The sequence below is a fragment of the Ambystoma mexicanum genome, chromosome 2p (assembly GCF_040938575.1).
Source record: "Ambystoma mexicanum isolate Mex_15411 chromosome 2p, UKY_AmexF1_1, whole genome shotgun sequence".
Taxonomy (NCBI): domain Eukaryota; kingdom Metazoa; phylum Chordata; class Amphibia; order Caudata; family Ambystomatidae; genus Ambystoma; species Ambystoma mexicanum.
In genome coordinates this window covers 276,033,505-276,054,162 of record NC_090923.1, presented here as the reverse complement: position 1 = coordinate 276,054,162, position 20,658 = coordinate 276,033,505, and the positions used below count along the sequence as shown (strand labels likewise).

Below are 20,658 nucleotides of genomic sequence, written 5' to 3'. Positions count from 1 at the left end.
GAAAGGGCTGGGCTACACGGCCACCAAGACATGGGCAGACGTGGAGGGGCATTCTTTGCTGGTAGCGGGCTCCATAGGGAAAGTGAATATCACATTTGCCAAAGCATGCTCCCCAACTCAGGGCAATCTAGGTTCTTGGCTAGGACAGTCCCCAAAATTATGCTAGAGGCCATCGGTCATGTCCTCCTCGGTGGTGACTTTAATTTATGGGAAGATCTAGACAGGAAATCCGGTAACCCTGACACGAGAGAACCAACTGAGGATGGCCACGCTGAAGTCGCAAACATGTTCAATATATACAGACTATGGGATGTATGGTGGGAGCTTCATCCTGATGAGCATGGGTACACCTTTTACTCTGCCCCTCATAATACGTTCACCAGAATCAATTATGTTTATCTATCGAAGGAACTATATGACACCGCAATAAGATCAGAGATCATTCCGATTACCTAGTCAGATCATGATATGGTCACGACCGACATTACCTGGAAAAATCTACCTTCGATGGGGGGCCGATGGCGATGTAATGAAACTCTCTGGAGAGATCCTATTTTTAAAACAGAGTTGGAAAAAGAAATTACAGAATACTTTAAGATAAACAATACTGTGGAGATTTCAAAATTAACAGTGTGGGAAGCAGGGAAGGCGACTTGGCGCAGCATCCTGATTCGAGAGGGTGTGAGAAAGAAAGGAGAGAAACCTGTATGAGAATAAACTTGGGAATGAGATATGTCTCTTAGATGAGGCGGCGAGGAGAGAGGAGAATGGGAAAACAGATAGGATCTTGGAGGCAAAAAGAAAGAGGGAAGAGCTTTGTCTCCTGGAACACAGGCTGATAGCCTGCAAGTTACAGCTTCTGAGACAGAAGTTCTATGAGAAGGGAGATAAGGCTGATGCCCTGCTGGCAGCCAGACTGCAACAAGCTGAGCTGAGGGTTTTGGAGATAGAGAACCGAAAGAATTCCCGGACTGCAATGAATACGGAAATCCCTGAAGCCTTCGCCACATTTTATGAGGCACTATATAGATCGGAGGTTCAACCTGGTTCAATGGGAACTGATGACTACTTGTCCTCTGTTAAAATGCCAAAACTGACGTGGGATGAATCCCTTGACCTGGAGGGCCCTATAACTAAGGAAGAAGTCAAGGTCGCGACAAAGAGGCTGTCACTGGGCAAGGCTCTTGGAGAAGACGGCTATACTGCCAGATTTTACAAATCCTCCTCCCCTTTGTGGTGGAACTCTTCAATGAGATCCTTGATACTGGGAGAGCCCCAGACTCCTTCGTCCGGGCCCTTGTCTCGGTAATTCTCAAAGAGGGAAGGGACACTAAGCAATGTGGGTCATACCGCCCCATATCGCTGTTAAACATGGATGCTAAGATCTACACTAGAATCCTTGCGGCCCGACTAGAGGTATTCATGCTACGCCTGGTTCATGCCCATGAGGTTGGTTTTATCCTGGGTAAACAGGGAGCTGACACTATGAGGAAGACTATGAGGAAGACCCTACACCTTATCAACGCATCCCATAAAATGACCAATGACCCAGCCCTCCTGTTGGTTGACGCAGAGAAGACCTTTGTGACAGTTTAAGTGCCTGGTCTCCCTTTTCTCCCCCTTCTGTCGAACTCTCCTCACCTGAACCGCCGGAATCGCTGTCGGGGTCCTGCAGACGCCGTCGGAGTAGATAATCCTTCTCCTTTTTCCGATGAGCTTGCTTGTCACGGAGGGAGGCCACCGTGACCGCTGAAGAGAACAGCTGTCCGAGGACCTCCTTTCCGGAAGCAAGCCGAAATAGGGGAAAAAACCCTGAATGGGGAAAAACCCTTGGACTCCTCTGGTCTGTAGCCCGGAAGACGTAGTTCCAGCAGAAAAGTAGACTTTCAGATGGGTAGGAGGTAAATAGTAGACTGGATCCGTATGTGTAACTGAAGGTAACACTGCAGTGGAACAGGGGAATCCTGTCGTGGGAGCCGGGACTCCCACCAGCTAAGGCCTGCAAGGGGGCCAGGACCAGAGGAGAGGTAAGCAAAGGAGAAAGGCGCCAGGCAAGTAGCGGAGAGAGAAAAGAAAAGAAAAGCGCAGGGAAAAGGGGCGGCGCCTATCCGCGGGGATGGGGCCGCAAGAAAAGAGAAACAGAAACCGCTGAGGCGCGGCGGCAGCAGAGAAAACTGGAGGGAAGAGAAAGTAAGAAGAACACTCGCTGTAGGGCGCGAGTGACTGGAGCCTGGACAGAGCGAGGCAGGAGCAAAGAAACCCGGAAGAGCGAGAGCTTCCAAAGGAAAGTTGCAATGCAGGGACCGCTGGGCCGGGAGAGTAGATATACTCCCAGCGGCCCCGCGCTACAAGGAGGAAAAAGTAACGGACACAAAGGAGGGACTAGTACCTCCCGTACCTATGTCCCAAAACCCAGCGCGGAAGAAACCGCCAGTCGGAACGCCTGCGGGTGACAGTATGCCCCCTTCCAGTCCGCACCACACCAGGTTTCCCCGGGTGCAGGCGGTGGAACCTGGCAAGCAAGCGAGGAGCATGCATCTGAGAAGCAGGTTCCCAAGAGTCCTCCGACTCTGGATAACCCTTCCAGGACAAAAGGTATTCCAACCTTCCTCGGTAGAACCTAGAGTCTCTAATGTTGGAGACCTCAAATTCTGCTTGATTGGGTGTCTGTGAGGGAATGTGTCTGGGCACTGGTCTGTGATGAGAATCGGAATAGAAAGGTTTTAAGAGAGACGAATGAAATACAGGGTGAATGCGATTTAGAGAAGGAGGCAGCCGAAGACGGTAAGCCACAGGATTGATCCTGAGAAGAATGGGAAAGGGACCCAGAAAGCGAGGGGAGAGTATGTCCGAGAATCCGGGAGGAATCCTGAGCCTCGTTGTTTGCGTCTTTCCATCTTCCTTTCCTGTAGGCGATACTCGATATGTAGTGCCGCAGTTAGCAGGTCCGAGAAAGTAGGTGAGCGAGTAGATCTGGCTAACTCATCCTTAATCTCCTCTTTTAGACCCCTCCTGAAAATGGCATACTGTGCCGGTTCTGGCCAGCCTGCGCCAGAGGCTACTGTTTTGAAAGCAGAGATATACGACAGGACGTCCAAAGAACCTTGCTTTACATCCAACAACTCTTCAGAAGCAGTAAATGACAACTCTGGGCGTTCGAAAGTCTGTCTCAGAGAATTTTGGAACGCTGCGTAATCTTGGAGAATGGCATTGTTGCTTGTGACTAGGGGAGTGGCCCAGGTCAGAGCGTTGCCTGTCATGTTCAAGATTAGGAAGCCGACCTTCGCTTGGTCTGTAGAGAAAGTGCGGGGTCGGAAAGTAAAGTAGACGGTACACGCCTCTAGGAATTCCTTCACTTTCTTGGGGGCACCATCAAATTTTCCCGAGGATAGTGTTGTAGGCGGTAATTCTGGAGGAGGAGGTTCCCGGGCGGATACCATTTGTCTAAGGAGGGCGTTCTCAGCTTTGACTCCCTGAAGTTCCTGAGACATAGCTTGAATTGCCTTCCAAAGTTCTTGCACTTGCCCTTCGGCTGACATGGTGTCTTTCTTTGGCGTGGCAATCTGTGACAGTTTAAGTGCCTGGTCTCCTTTTTCTCCCCCTTCTGTCGAACTCTCCTCACCTGAACCGCCGGAATCGCTGTCGGGTTCCTGCAGACGCCGTCGGAGTAGATAATCCTTCTCCTTTTTCCGATGAGCTTGCTTGTCACGGAGGGAGGCCACCGTGACCGCTGAAGAGAACAGCTGTCCAAGGACCTCCCTTCCGGAACCAAGCCGAAATAGGGGAAAAAACCCTGAATGGGGAAAAACCCTTGGACTCCTCTGGTCTGTAGCCCGGAAGACGTAGTTCCAGCAGAAAAGTAGACTTTCAGATGGGTAGGAGGTAAATAGTAGACTGGATCCGTATGTGTAACTGAAGGTAACACTGCAGTGGAACAGGGGAATCCTGTCGTGGGAGCCGGGACTCCCACCAGCCAAGGCCTGCAAGGGGGGCCAGGACCGGAGGAGAGGTAAGCAAAGGAGAAAGGCGCCAGGCAAGTAGCGGAGAGAGAAAAGAAAAGAAAAGCGCAGGGAAAAGGGGCGGCGCCTATCCGCGGGGATGGGGCCGCAAGAAAAGAGAAACAGAAACCGCCGAGGCGTGGCGGCAGCAGAGAAAACTGGAGGGAAGAGAAAGTAAGAAGAACACTCGCTGTAGGGCGCGAGTGACTGGAGCCTGGACAGAGCGAGGCAGGAGCAAAGAAACCCGGAAGAGCGAGAGCTTCCAAAGGAAAGTTGCAACGCAGGGACCGCTGGGCCGGGAGAGTAGATATACTCCCAGCCGCCCCACTCTACAAGGAGGAAAAAGTAACGGACACAAAGGAGGGACTAGTACCTCCCGTACCTATGTCCCAAAACCCAGCGCGGAAGAAACCGCCAGTCGGAAGGCCTGCGGGTGACAACCTTTGACAGGGTTGAATGGGGCTTGCTGATGGCGGTCCTCCGCAAGGTGGGAATAGGCCCGAAAGGGGAGGGATTTAGGCTGTATATACATCCCCTAAAGCCTCTGTATTTGTAAATGGGGATTACTCCTGCTGGTTTGAGCTAGGCAGGGGAACACAACAGGTATGCTCCCTCTTTGAGCTCTCATTAGAACCCCTGGCCCACAAAATAAGGGATGATCATCGGGTGGAGGGACTCCGACTAGGAGCAACTGAATACAAGGTAGCTCTGAACGCAGATGATCTACTTGTGCACATTTCGAACCCCACAACCTCTATACCTAGAGCAATTCAGCTAATCAAAGACTATGGAAATCTCTCAGGTTTTAAAATGAATGAGGCCAAATCGATCTTATTTCCCTTGCACAAAACTACACAGGCTGTTGTGGATAGACTTTCCTCCCTAGGCCTCGTAGTGGAAAATGCTAAGCTCCAAATATTTGGGCATACAGGTCACAAGGGATATTAACAAACTCTACGAGGCCAATTTCCCCCCTCCTCCTGAAGTTTTTCCCCCCCTCCTCCTGACGTTTCATGCCAATCTTGCAAAGTGGGAAAAACTGACAATATCGTGGTTGGGTAGGCTTAATGCGATAGAAATTGTATGCCTCCCCCGCTTTTTGTATCCCTTTCAGATGCTTCCCATTCGAATGCCGAAACTTTTCTTTGATGAGCTTAAAAGGGCTATCACAGGGTTCCTTTGGCAGGTAAAGAGGGCAAGGGTAGCCTATGACACCTTGACACTACCTAAAAATGTGGGTGGGATGGGGCTTCCAGACCTGAAGAAATATTACCAAGCCGCCCAACTACATATTTTGATTCCCCACCTGCAAAATCATAAAGAACCTCAATGGTTTGCGATGGATAATCATTATCTGGCCCCGGCAACTGTCTCTGAATGTCTATGGGTACCGAGAGACAAATTGTTACGAAGACTGAAGGACCACCCGATACTGTGCACCATTTGGGAAATATGGAGGGATGGAAGTGACATGCGTAAAATGACTTCATTGCTGTCCCCCCTGAGTCATCTATGGGCCCCCGGCATCAGAGAAAGCATCCCCAATCTGGAAAGATTCCAACCCTGGTTTGAGGCTGGCCTGGACAGGGTGGGTCAGTTGTGGAAAAATGGCTCCTTCATTACAATCTCAGAATTGGGTGAGAACCTGGGCTTGGGCCCCCTATCTGTCTTCTAGTTTTTGCAGATCAAGGGTGTTTTAACAAAGAACATATGGAAAGATAACGTAAGTAGAGACCTTACCCCTCTTGAGAAACTGTTGAACTCCGGAACAGAAATGAAAGGATTAATATCTGCCATGTATAGTGAACTGATTGAAACTGGGAAGGGGTCCACGTTGTCCCTGAAGGGTAGATGGCAGAAAGATCTGGGTGAAGTAGTTGATCCGGACATGTGGGGAAGGATATGCAATGCCGCTCCCCAGGTTTCTATTTCCAACCAATACAAACTACATGCGATGAAACTGTTGCATAGGTGGCAGTATGACCCCCGCAGGCTCTCCAGAATGTTTTAGTCGCTGAGCCCGCTTTGCTGGCGTAAATGTGGTGGAATCGCTGACTACTGGCACATGTGGTGGAGCTGTCCCCGGCTCAGGGTTTATTGGGATGAAGTCCTGGGGTGGATCAAGGATCTTGATGGAATTCAGAGGACTGCAGACCCTTTTCTTATCCTCTTTGGGTTTGAGCAATGTGATGATGAACGAATTAGAATTAAGGGTCTAGCAGCTCATCTCTTGCTAGCAGCCTGTGCATTCCTTGTAATTAACTGGAAATCTGAAAGTATACCGAGTAGGGGTGAATGGGTTAATGTAGCATTGAATATCTGTGTCATGGAAAAAATAACCTCAGCCTTGCATGCAATATCTGTTCAATGTGACATACTTTGGGAAGATTTTGTCTCTAAATACATGCCGGACACTAATCGCTAGAACGTGGAATGAGAGAGGGTAGTCACATATCCTCCTCCGATAGAGGTATATTGATTTAACATGCTGAAAAAGACCTACATTAAAGCCCTGACGATGCCATACTGAGGCAACTAACCTTGGTACAAATGGCACGGACATTGCAATGGACACCGATCGAGTCATCTTCAAATAAGTATATCTGTGAAGGAGTGAGGAGAGAATGTTACGGGGATGGTTGGGGGATTTGAGGGGAGGCTACTAGTTTCAATAGTTAGGATATATTTTTGAGGGCTGAACGTTTCAATTGTTTGCATATATCTTTGCTGGATCTTGAATATTGTTTTGTAATGCCTTTCTCTATGTTTTTGAAATTCTTAATAAATTCAAATTAAAAAAAATTAAAAAAGCAGGATGTTTCACATGATAAAGGCAGCCCTGGCGAGCAGCAGATTTTCACCTCTGCATCCGTCGGCTGTTCAACAGTGCCCCCGCCGTTCCCTGTTCTTGATGTCCTCCACCTTGAGCCATAGTTCCTCCTCTTGCCTTTCCACTTGTTGGAGACGGGCCCCAACCTGTGTCTTGAGGACCATGGGTGAGGTATGATTTTCCTCCAGGCCATCCATCCTATCCTCCAGGATAATCACTCTCACCGAGAGGTCTGCCACTTTCATGCAAATATCAGTTCTCATACCCCGTATCTCCTCCAGAATCGCTTGAATATCGTTCTTGATGCTGTCAATCTCCACTATACATTTGTGGGGCCCTCCATCCCCCTTCGCTTTTGCCATCTCCCCTCTTTCAGAGTACTGGTATTGTGTGAGGGCCACTTTCCAGCTCATCCAGGTGTGCTATCATACACCGGTCGACCACTGTCCACCTTCTCTCCGGTCACCCCCCCTTTGGTTGCTCTCGTAGGACCACCGGGCACTCCAGGTTCAGGAGGCACCTCCTTGCTATCCCTCTCACTTCAATGTAATTCTCAGGGCTTCCAGGTAGGCCTACTGCAACTCTCTTGCCGCTCTGTTACTTACAGAGAAGGCATCGCACTTATGCTGGGGACAAGCGCCCATGAGACCCCAGAGTTCCACTCCTGTCTGTGAAGGGGCGGGGGGAGAAGAAACTCCAGCTGCATGTGCCAATCACCCGGTACTCTGCCTCTGCACCAGATCCCGCTCCTGCAAGAGCACCCTCATCTTGTCCCCGGGATTCCCACATGTCGATCTAACCCTGATTGCAGGGGGTTCCAATTCCGGGCTGGTCCATGCACCACCCTATAAGGCCTCCCCATGACAGTACCCGTTCTGGGGAGCAGGCACGGTCTGTGGGTGAGGAGGGGATCAGGCGCTGCTCCCTGGACAACCTCCTCAGTTCACCGGAGCGGGACAGTGCTGCTGTCGCTTTGTTGCCCTCACTCCGCGAGATGGTCACATGGGATGGGGAGAGGCGGCCCCATCTCCACATCCTCCACTCACCAGTAGCCTCCTTGGGGTACGATCTTCTTCACTGGGCCACCAACCCTCTTTCCACCAGCGGGCTGCGGCCTTCCTTGGAGACCAGACTTCACAGGTTGCCACATCACACCTGGCCTCTCACTGGGCCCGGACCCATCCGGGAATGTCTACAAGTGGGAGCCTCACACTCTGTGCCGGTTACCGCACCACCAGCAAAAGTCCTTCTGCATTCCCTTCTGCTACGGGGGCCGCAGCAATCACATGACGGGGCTTGTGGCCTGCTCCTTAGCTCTCCTTCACGGGGGCACAGCACTGCTGCCCGGCCTCCTCCACGTCCGGTGGGGGAGAGGGAGCACCAGCCCCAGGCTCACTGCTCATCGTCAGCACTGGGAGTTCTGCTCTCCTACAGCACCTCTCGGATGCCACTAAGGTCCTCCAGTACCCCCGGTATCCGCTAACTATGGCCCTTCTTCACTGCAAGGTGTCATGGGCACCTCTGCACACCGCCAGTCTCGTATCTCCCGGCCACCCAGTTTAGGGCAGATTAAATGGCAATATGGGATTGGGGTTGATTCAAATCACCACAAATGCTGCAGCATGTCTTCCTCTGTCCCGGGAACCGTTGTGGCGGTTCCCAGACTCTTCACTCCGCTGGTGCACCGCAATTCACCAGGACAGGGAACAGAGCCTATTAGTCAGGCATCCATCTTGCCTGCGCACTCTCAGCCTTCCGTATTTTAAGTGCTCTTATTTTTATTATTTTTATAGACTAAATTAAAACAAGCTCTTTAACTAGTAAGCCACGTACGGTCGACATTTGACACATTCAACCTTCAGGATAACGCTGTGAAACTCCTTCGATAATACACATTCAGAATGAGTTAATTCATGATGAAAGCAAACCTTTTCTTGCAATTGTTCACACCTTCGTATAGTAGCACTAAAGTATGTTAAATGATCTGCTGCTTTCATCTTTGCAAGGAGCGTTTTCCAAGACTGAGAAGGTGCACCAGAGCTTCGATATAACGGTGTGTGTTATGTTGGTGGTCTAAATGGATGATGACGACAAATTCAGGGGGACAGGCAAATAAGAGTCTAATAGGGCAGGAGAGACCATTGAACCTGTCTTCATAATGGATATGATGTCAGGTTGTTTTTCAGTTACATATACATTCATTTGGAGGACTCTGACCAATTTCCATCTTCTAGGGGACACCTCCCGGGTTTTTCAAAATGTCAGGAGCTCAAGTGATTCTGCATGGAAGTTAGGTCTGCTAAACAGCTTCGCATTCATAAAATGTTCTATGGCTAAAATGTAGTGTATGTGCTTACACCGGGATCCATGTATTGTTCTGCTGTGCACAGCCCAAAGACACACCAGCAGGTGAAATGTGAAACGGGCCCATTTCAGATAAGAAAGCATTACAGGGGAAGCAATCAATGGGCACTGCTGTTTGGTATATTTGCAAATAAAAAGACATCTTCTTTTAAGACATCCAACTTTTGAAATGTATGTATTAGGTGCTACAACCCTACTAACAGGGCACCCAGGAGATTGATACAGATTTCAAATGTGCGCACATATTGATATTGATATTTTATTTCTACTGCGCTCGTACACAAGTGTTTCACATAGAACATGTGTAACACGTGTTCATGTAATCTCGCCTTCAGAGCTTTTTTGGCACTGGGGAAATAGACTAATATCCTACAGGGCTGCTGAGGCCTGTATTGGCTTGGCTGCCATGGAGTTATGTTTCCTTTCTTAAGGCTACATGTTAAAAATATGTGGGCTGTTCTAATTCTCTCTTACACCTGGTATCTGTGTCCTGGTATCCTACAAATTGATCAGTAGACAGATCTGAATCAATATTCTACTAAACATATTACAGCAGTGGATAGAGAAATTAAGTTATAGCCAATTCCAAGTTTGCTGATTATGGACTGACCATGGAGATGATTGTTTCCGCCATCTTTAATTCCCTTGGCATGCTTTGCCCTGTTCCCAGGTGGCTCCTCAGGGAGCTGCAGTAAAGGAAATTTCAGGAAATCATCCTCATTAGACTCCAGCTGAGAGTTCTTTAAAGGTACCAATCTCCTGATAGTATTTTGCTATAGGTGGAGTGCACACCCACCAGTCTTCTTCTTGGAGTTATTGGCAGATAAAAGTCCCTGCAAAGACATTGATCGGAAGAGGAGAGAGATGTTTTCATTTGCTGTCCCAGCGAACATGAGGGACTCCAGCTGGAATTACTTTGAAGTCTGCCTGCACTGACCGGGACCGCTAAATACCCGCAGTGTACCTGTAAGTGAGTTTCCATGTTTGCCCTTGAGTGCAGATGAGAGCTCCAGCTCAGTGGGGTTCTTGTTATAGACCATCCTCCCTCTCCTAAGCCCACTTTCATAACCTCTGGCACTGCTGTTGCTCACCATTTCATCTGAAGAAGTTGGGTCTGTTTCAACACATCTATTCGCAACCGTACCCATAAACGGCCCATCTGGCGCTTCATGCACCTGTTAGCTTTCTGCACCCTCAGCCCAGCTGTGCTTGCCAAATCTGCCCTACGACACAGCTGGGATATCCTGTGCGAATCCGCCCCAGTGATTGAGTCTTTTTGAGTCACTGGCCACATAAATATGTCTCTGCCAAATCTTCTGTTTCTGCTGCACAGAGAAGCACTCAGAGGTCCTCCTTGAAATTGTCAAGGCTTTTAAGTGACTGAGGCAATAGACTTGTGGTCTTGGTTCTCCTTTCTATGCTTTCTAGGGACCCCGACCACTTTGCCTTTAGCTTTCTTCCTATGAATTGGCCACACAACTAAAAACTAATTAGACCCACTTTTCCTACCTTACTTAAGACATTGTAAAGTAATCATTGTGTGTCTTTTTTTAACACCAATTGTCTCTTTGTTCCTCCTGCAGTAGATTTCCTAGAGTTTCAGGGTCTGAATATCTACAGCTGGCACCAAAGAGTTGATATTGGTGTACATCCCTGCCAATCACAGAGCTTTAAATGCATGCCATACCTCATGGTATCGGCCCACAATTGAAGCCCCTCTTTCTATGACAAGCTCACGGGTAACTGCTTCCTCAGTCCTGGCTACTAAGCTCCCCCAACGAATCCCCCAGCATCATCCACAACTCTTGCCTTCACACAAGGCCTCCAAGGAAAAGGAGACGGGACTAAGAGTAGTTCACTTCTACTTTAACCTTGGCGGCCATTTTCTTAGATCGTTATTTAATTTATTGTGTGAAATCGGCTACTGCGCCGTTTCACAACTCAAAGAAGAAAAGATATTGATACACCAGGCAACATGCCTGGCTGCTTACTGTAATCACACCATCAATGGATCCTGAATGAAGGTCCTCACTATTGATCCAATACTTCTAGCCTGCGTTATCTGTGCATCAGAGGGACCGGCTTTTAGTGTTTTTGATTGTTGTTTGTGTTTGTGTATTTCATAATTGAACATTGTTTAGAGTCAGATATTATTTTGGTACTTTTTGTTGTTTGGACGCTTATACAGCTCTCTGAAGATTATGTAACCTGCCCGGACGTGCTGCTTTTCTAGCGCTTAAAGGGGTATACTAGTTGCTTTCTATCTGTTTTACATGTATGACTGATACACCCCTGTACCCACTTGCGGTGAAAGTTTCGGCATAGCCTATAGAGAAGCTTTTGCTCTCCCTTGTACTACTTCTGGGCAGCACAGGAATTCTACACAGACCCTTTTGTAATATTCCTGATGGCTATAAAGTGGAACTGGTGTGTTTGAATTACCAGGCAAGAATTCAGGGGTCCTCCAAAATAAGATGGCAATTCAAAAACAAACGCAGGTATTTGAATCATGGCGTCTGGGGTTGCTGGCACAATGCCAACACCCGGAATTGAAGACTGACTTGGTATATGTGTGTCTTTAATGGGAAACTGCCCATATATCTCGCCCATGGGTTGGAAGATGGTGTATTATTGCCAGCAAGCTTTCGTATAAAAGATAGCATCGTGAACCCAGGATTGTCGGGAACTGCCTACGGAACGGACTCATCCATGAGAAGAATAGATTTCGAATGTGTTTTCCTGGCTTTGGCGAAACAGTGCCCCGGGTACTGCTTGGCAATGCCACCTGCATGGCAGCCAGCTACGATGGAGCAGCTCCCGAACAAAGCCCGGCCTGTGAGTTATATATAGAGCAGCGGCAGCGCCACGGTAGGTCTGCTGGGGAGAGGGGCACCCGAGCCTGCGGCTCCCATACCTCTGCAAGACTACAGCTGTCCGTCTTTGTCAAGGCAAAGTGTGCCAGCTTGAACAACAGCTCCCACAGTTTTAGAAGCACAAGTCATGGCTAATAATAAACCGCTGGGTAATAGCAGCGCCCGCTGGGAGTGGGAATAAGAAAAGCACTTGGGTTGTGACTTAACGTTAAGCAGATGGCAGTATATAAGCCGGGAGCTCAGAGGCGCAGGCACACACAGCCCCTGGATCTGCCAGCAGAGAAGCCATCTCAGCCAGTGGGGGGATACCCGAGGGTCAGCAGCCATGTCACAGCCACAGGTAGGAGCGAGACCGGCGATTTTATAGTTTACACATCCTGTGGGGAAGGAATGGTTCAGGGCACGTGTTCTTCGATTAACCCGTTCTGCTGTCTCATGATGATTTCATTTCTCCATCAATTGCTTTCTGGGAGTTGTAATCCTGTGCAACTTCAATTGGAAAAAAAAGCCAAATTTAGGGCAAAGTAAAAACAAAGCCCAGGACTGGAGTAGGGTGTCTAGACGTCCAGGTTTTCCCGGGACACCCTCCGTCCCGGGAGTTTTTTCCATTTTAGAAACCCCGTCCGGGGTTTGCAGGGTTGGGTGGCTACGGTCATTGAAATTGTATTTTTTTTCAGAACACTTTCAGTATTTTGAAGTTGGAGGATTGGCTCGAACCCCCCACGTTGTAACACTTACTGACTGTGCCACCGAGACTGGCTTGGATATAAGGGTGCAGTGACATCCTTTTCAGAAGTTCCCTTTCAAGTCCCAATCACAGTCACGAATTGGTTAGTGTTTGATCTAGTTTGATGCTCTGCTAACCTTGTATGCGCACAGCAAATGAACAGGCATGCTCGCGTTATTGCTGCCAGACAGCCCATGTTAGAGGCATATGATTCATACCAGTCTGGTGAATCAAGTTAAGACACATGTATGTCGCTTATTATCGTTACTTATGTCCGCTATTATGAGGTGCAATTACATTCATTTCAAAATAGGTTACATTTAAAGAATATTATGACTTCAGGAATGATATTTACAGAGGGAATGGCGCAGCAATTACAAAAATGGAGTTTTTCAATTGCTGCTTCTTGACCTCTCTAAATATATTTGCTGAGTTTCTGGGGACATACTCTTCTTTTAATGTAACCTATTTTAAAATCTCCCGAGTTAGCTTCAGTTTTAAATATGAACACATTTTAATAATTGCTTGCGAGATGCTCCGTTGTGATGATGACTAAAATAGGTAATGAGCGAAAACAAAAGTAGAATGTGTTTATAGGGGAGAGTGTTTCCCATTAGGAGTCGGCTTCTTTTCTAAAAGCCTTCCTGTATATGAAATGACGTTCGTTTTGTTGGCTCTTTGCTTTTCACATTAATATTTGCTTATGGCAGCACCGCAGGAAAGATTATTGAAGCATTTATAAGTTTTGGATTATTCAGAGAAGTGCAGCGCCTTTGGGAACCGATTTCCCAAATTGTGCAGTCTTGGGAATTCTACTGAAAACAGAAAACAAAGACACGCACTGGCAACGCCAATATGTGTTAGCTGCCATGAGACACGTGCTAGCCCAAAGGCCCCAATAATGCAATCATATGCCTTCCATAGACACCATATCGTGACCCTTAACCCCCACGTGTGATCTTAAAAGCCCAATAACGCTCGGTATTTAACTACCAAACTGACGAATACCTTCGTGGACTGGCATGCAGGGAGTCCACACTCAAGTGCCCTTTTCTGGGGACGGCAACTCATGTTTTGCCTGGCAGTATTTCCAACCTATGAAGAAACTGACATTTTACATTTGCTTGTATGCCTTCTTTTAAACAAAATCAATAGATTGTGCTCCAACAAGGCAGAAGAAGAAACCAATCTCCTGGTCGCCACTACATGGTGTCTGCATATTTCATGATCTTACTAGTATCAATCTACATGTCTGCATGTTTGCTTCATAGCAGCCATGGCTGCTGTGCAGAGTGGGAGGAAATGGAAATAAGGGTGCTGCGTGAAGAGGAACGAACATACGTGTAAGAAGCCAGCGAAAGAGGAGAGCTTTCGGGGCACTGACTGTGGATGTATAATAAGGAAAGGGGAGGCAGGACAGGTAACGTGCAGAGGTTGGGAGGAAAATCGCCATTGGAACTTTCTTAATAGTGATTGAAGAGAAAGCCACATGTGAACGCCGGGATTCAGTAGAAGCCACTTGGAAAAGTCCACTGGCATTTACAGGAGGGCATCCTGCCTTCATCGCAAGCTACCCGTCAGCATGAACTATCCTCTTGCTCTATATGAAGACATCTGACACATGGCACCCCCATTCTGCAGATGCACAGGTGGTTCATACTAAAAAAGATGAAGTAAAGGCCGTCAGAATGTCACACACAGTAAATTGACAGGGCACAACTATCTTTCCGGCATCACAAGCATTGAATGAATTCCTTTTAGAAGGTATTTCATGATCCTGGTGATCTACACTATCTTATACACTAAAAAGGTTACAATTTTAAGAATCGGAGTATATGTCCTTACTGCATTTCCTCCCGATTGCCCTTTACAGGTCATATAACACAGGTATTACCGTTTGACATGGCTGGAGCCTATCCTCTCCTTGGTCAAACCAATAGTTGACTTCTTATGTGAAAGACAAAGGGATTCAGAGAACTGTGGCTTTCATTTATGTTACTATTCCCCTCTGGACCTCTGCAAAGTCACGGCTAAACTATTCACAACATCTATTTAGGCCTTCAAAATGCTCCCAAAGACTATAATGCAGACGTTTCAACATGAGACTCCAGTCATAGGACTGCCTTTCAACATGTCCTTGAAAGCCATCTTTACTACTTTGAGTACTGAACTTATTAGACTGAGGTATCATGCACAAGGTATCCGTTCAAGTTATAAAGGGACTTGCAAATATTAATTCAGTACTGTCTGACTCATATCTATTAGAATTTCATGGCTGTAAGAGACAGAAGGTTTAGATGTGAAGACACATGTTCTGCGTAACTCGATCCATTTTATTAGTACATAGTCCAGGAGTGATTTATTTTTAAATGTCACAGCTGTCTCTCTTTCAGATGTGATCTGCTCTTCCAGTGATGTTATCTGTGATATTATCAGTGTGCTCAAGTTTCCAAGGATGCCATTGATGCTGTCATCAGTGATGTCACATTTTTGGTCACAAGGATGTCATCCATGTGGCCATCGGCTGCATAATGGAGGGGCTTGGAATTAAGGTGGTGTAGGTTCCAACACCTGCCAGAGTTATGTGGATTTGTTGTAGTATAAACGTAGTTATATGAAATTGTATCAGTGTGTTTCTAAATTACATCCCACAGGGCAAGGCTTTGCAACCTTCGGCTCACTAGATGTTTTGGAATACAACTCCAATGATCCCCCGCCTTTGACTTTACAGGCTACGGCTGATGGGAGTTGTACTGCAAAACACCTGGAGAGCCAAAGGTTGGAGAGCCCTGCCGTAGGGTATTCCCCCAAAATGTGTCTGTGGGCCACTAGCTATGCAATGTGACCCTTATCAGTGGCCAGTCTGTGACAATGACAGAATTGGATGAGGATGCCCTAGATGATAAGAGACGCGAATGAGGATGTGCACAATAATGAGGGACAGGGAGGAGTAGGGCTGCAACAATGATGAAACAGGATGAGGTTGTGCATAGCAATGAGCGGCTGGGACGAGGATGTAGTGGTAATGAGGGACCGGATAAGGGTGCATACTGTAATGAGGGACCGGGATGAGGAAGCGTGCTGCAATTAAGTACCATGACTAGGATCAGCATGGAAAATGAGGGCTCAGGATCAGTATGAGGATGCTCCTAGTGAACGGGGACAAGGAGGCAAAGTAATGAGGAACTGGGAGAAGTGTTTGCATGGTAATGAGTAACCGGGATGAGGATGTGCAGGTGAATGCAGGAAGGGGACGAGGATGCTCCAGGTAATGAGGAACCAGCAATCGCACAGTAATGAGGTACCACAATGAGTTTGTGAAAGGCAATGAAAGACCGGGACAAAGATGCACACAGTAATGATGGAACAGAGTGGGAATGCACATGGTAATGAGAGAACAAACATGGATGCACGGGGTAATGAGGGAACGGGATGAGGATGTATGTGGTAATGAGGGAACAGCATAGGGATACACGTGGTGATGAGGACTGGCATGAGGATGTGTTAAGCATTTAGGGACTGATATGAAAATCTGTGTGCTAATAATGGACTGAGGTGAGGCTCCATGTAGTAATGAGTGGTTAGGTGAGGATATGTATGGTAATGAGGGACCAGAACGAAGATGCATGTGATCATGAAGTACCAGGACAAGGATGCACATGGCAATGAGGGGCCGGGATGATGCACAATACATGCAGTTATGACAGAATCAGATGAGAACCCACACAATAGTGAGGGAATTGGATAAGAAAGCATGCAGTAATGAGGGAAAAGGAAGAGCATGCATGCGTGACTGGAACTAGCATACGTGTGGTAATGTTAATGGGGGACAGGGTTGAGGATGTGCATGATATTGAGGGACCAGGATGTGGATGCACAAACATGGTAATGAGGACCCTGGATTTGGGAACCATACCAGGATACAAATGGTAATGAACGATCAGGAGAGGGATGCATACGTTAATAGTAATGGTGGACAAGGACAAATACGCATGCAGTAATGAAGGACTTGGGTGAGGATGCGCGCAATAATTAGGTCCTAAGTGAAAAGATATTTTCATAAAGATATCTTCTCAAAAAAATCTATATAGAAAGACCATGCTTGACCGCACGGATCGGTCTTTCTAAATCGAAGTTATCACGGCCGTGACCAACTCAGCGGGATCCGGAAAGAGCAGGACGAGGAGAACGGGTAAGTGTGTGTGCGTGGATGTATTGTGTGTATATATGTGTTCTGGATTAGGGGAGTCTTGGGTGTGGAGGGATGGGGCGGGGGCGGAGAAAGGGAGGTTCGGGTGGCAAAACCCACACATTTGGAGGTTATATGGCAGGGGAGGGTGGAACAAGGGGTAGGTAGCGGGTAGAAGCAATGGGCGGCTCAGGGGTGAAACCTCCCAAAATATATATATATATATATATATATTAAAAAAACGAATTTTAAAGTTATCCAGAGAAAAAGACCATTAGCAATGCTGGTTATGTGATCAAGATAAAATCGGTCATTGTAAATCGGTCTTTTTCTCGGGAGAGCTTTAACATAAGGTCTTTCCACATAGAACCAATAATTATAGTGAGATATTGGGATGAGGATAAACATATTAATATTAATGAGGAACTGGACGTGGATGTGTGCGTTAATGGAAGGCCAGAATTTGAATACACATGGTAAGGGCAACGAGGCACTGGGACAAGGATGCTCATAGTAATGGTAATGAGGGACTAGGACGAGGATGCATGTGGTATTGCTAATGAGGGACTAGGACGAGGATGCATGTGGTATTGCTAATGAGGGACCAGGATGAGGATGCATGTGGTATCAGGGATCTCCTTCCCCCACAAAGAATGTGGCGCACAATAAAAATGCTTTTGATTTATTCGAAAAATTCACTATGGTAAGGCCTCCAACCCATCTCGCACACATCCCCAACAAATACCCGGTGCCACAATGGACTAGGAACCAGGCCAGTGTGTATTAATAAGATATTGATTGATTGATTATTAATTAATTAAAGTCAAATTCGAACAAACAGATTACATCAGCCACCAAAGCCGTGGCAACACAAAAACAAAACAACCTTTTGTAAAGTATCAACACAGAGATAACACTACAATATGCAGTTATCAGAGTTTCCCTTTATATCACCGCCCAAAACAAGCAAATAACAATTCAAGGCACATAATGAAAATGAATGCAAACAAAATTATGCTTTTCTCCCAGCAACCCTCACCCTCCAAACATCCACTAGGCTCGATCGACTCTTTTGAATGGAGGGCAGTGGCAGGGAGTGGGAACACAATGGGAATATCGTTTTTTGGTTAGTGCTCACAGAAACATTATGGGGGGCAGAAAGATCATGGGAAAATTTGTTTTTCAGAACACAAAAGTAAAATCAATTTTGAATTGTTTGGCACAACTGCTATGGGAAAGAATAGAAAGAAAGAAATGGGGGATTTGTTTTTACTACACCAAAAGGACAGGAAGGGCTTTGGGGGAAAATTAGTCAGTACACAATAGAAAAATCAGATTTTGGAAGGTTTGATCACAGAACCAATAGAGGTGATATAAATGCACTGTGAAAAATTCGTTGTGCTACTTCTGACAATAACACATATGACTATGGGGTTATTATCAGAACAGAATGGGAAACTCAATTTTGGGATGTTTAGCACAATTGCAATGTGAGAAAGAAAATGCAAATGGGAATTTGTCTTTTAGATCACAATAGGAATGCAGAGACAATTTCGTTTTGCAGTTCACAATGGGAACACAGGGACAATTTCATTTTGACCTTGCACAATGGGAATACAGTGACAATTTTGTTTTTACCTTGCACTCTAAGCACACACTTGGAAGCAGGGCTTTTTGGAATTAATTCTTTTGGCAAATCTTTATGACTATACTGGCTGACAACACACTGGGAAAAGATTGTTGGTTTTGAATGCCAACAATACAGCTCCCGTGAATTAAATGGGGGAATTCATTGATTTACTATGATAAATATGCTAAGGATCTACACAGGTAAACAAGGGATTTTACAATGTGGAAATAACTAAAACAATGCTTGAAATATATAGGGCTTATACAATCTATGGCTTGGGGTAGTTCTACTTACAGGAGAGGTCTGGACTGGGCATCAGGGAGCATCAGGGCACACTGCTGGGACAGCCAAGGTGGTCAGTCAAGGATCTCCTCTCTTTCCTTCAAGGGGCCCCAATCAGCTTCTGCGTCTCCTTGCTCCTGTATAAGATTAGGTCTCTCTCTGCTGGGAGGTTCTTGCCATATATCAGCAGCAGGTCACCTTATGGAATTAGGCAGAAAAGTCCCGCTCTGAGGCAAGCTGGCTTAGTTATAGGGAAAATGACATCACTAACTTGTCATAATTCCCACTTCAGGGATTGGTGGATTGTCACTACCCCTCCCACCTGTGTGCTGATAGGACAAGGGAATAGGGGAGTGATTTGGGACAGCTAGGGGAAGAGGGAACTATATCACCCCACTTTTACAGATGGGCTTGGTCTGCATTAAAACTTGAAAATCTCAACACATGACAAGTACCTTTAATTTTCACATCTTGACATGTATGAATACATTTTCAACACTACATTTTAATGCGAGTCAAATGAGACTAGATATGAGTCTGCACATAATTCTTGTGCAGAGATACCATTTTTCTTCATTTACTCAGGAACCATAGCAGTGAAAAATATGCCATTTTACCGGCAATATATTAATCATTATTGGCATGCTTTATCAACTTTTCACATCTCTAGTAAACACAAGGAGGCCCAAATCACATGTTCTTTAATAACTTTAGTTGTATTTAACCCACACATTTATTTTTAGCATGGTTAGAAGGGTTTAACTGCCACCTTTTATAAAATCATAGAATGACTGTTGTGCGATGTACATTGTCCATTTTACATGATAAAAGGCATTTTTCCTATTTTTAGCAATGTACAGTGTTTACTCCTCCTCTGTTGGACCCCCACCCTCCTTGAGCACATGACATCAGCAGGGGGATCTGTGTTATATTAGCCTACCCCTTAAAGGGCTAATGGCTAAGCTAATGTATTATTTTATTGGGCTTGTAACCGGAAGGTCAAAATATGTGCCAGAACAGACAGGGCCTATCCATTCCCCACCGGAAATCTGATCTCAAAGGTATTCAAGATTGTATTTTTAAGGAAAGGCACTGATGGATGGAGACAACCAGGGCTGAATCTCCAGGGCAACCAAGGGAGGCCCTGAAGTTTAATTGCACATCTGAAGAAATAGCCAGCAGCTCATGGCCGGCCAGCAACCAGCCTGTAAACTTGTTCATAAATGCATTTTAAATGGCATTAAGGCACATAACTTGCCAAGTATGCATGCACGTTTCTTTAACATTGTCCATGGGGATGAGTTTATGATAGGCAGAAACCAAGTTCACATTTTGAAAGTCTGGCAAACATTTTGCTGAGCATATTATTAGTCTAGAGAGAAAAACAAATTAGCTTATTTTGTTTGATGTACATAAAATGCTTCGTTTCACTGCAGCTGCTGAACACAATTCTGAAATCCCATTGAGGGTTCTGTCCACTGCTGTTTCAATGAAATATCATTGCAGCTCTCCATGGAATGTCAAACATTTCCACATGTCTTTCCTTTATGAAAATTATTGTGTACATTTTAGAATCTTGAAGTTTCAAGGCCCACTTTCTTTCCTTTTTACTTGTGTTCCATAGGCCTTATGTTGGACAACATTAATCAGGTGCCCCATGGTGACCAGTTCTTTGAGTTGGTGTTGCACGGCACTGAGAATGGCTTGATGTACCGTCATCAACTCTGCCACCTGACTACTTTGGGGACTGATCTTGTACCCAGCA

The 20,658-nt window shown here is 46.3% G+C and overlaps 1 protein-coding gene across 2 annotated transcripts in view; it reads left to right on the top strand.

Moving 5' to 3' along the window:
* STIMATE (STIM activating enhancer) overlaps positions 1-20,658 on the top strand; it is a 620,507-nt gene that overhangs the window by 421,970 nt on the left and 177,879 nt on the right. The window contains exon 1 of one of the 2 annotated variants that reach the window (XM_069643542.1): positions 12,272-12,405. The exons of the other annotated variant lie outside the window; for it this stretch is intronic. Coding sequence (XP_069499643.1) covers positions 12,391-12,405 — 15 coding nt within the window. The 5' untranslated portion in view covers positions 12,272-12,390. Of the gene's footprint in view, positions 1-12,271; positions 12,406-20,658 lie in introns of those variants that run through there. 2 annotated transcript variants of the gene reach the window in all.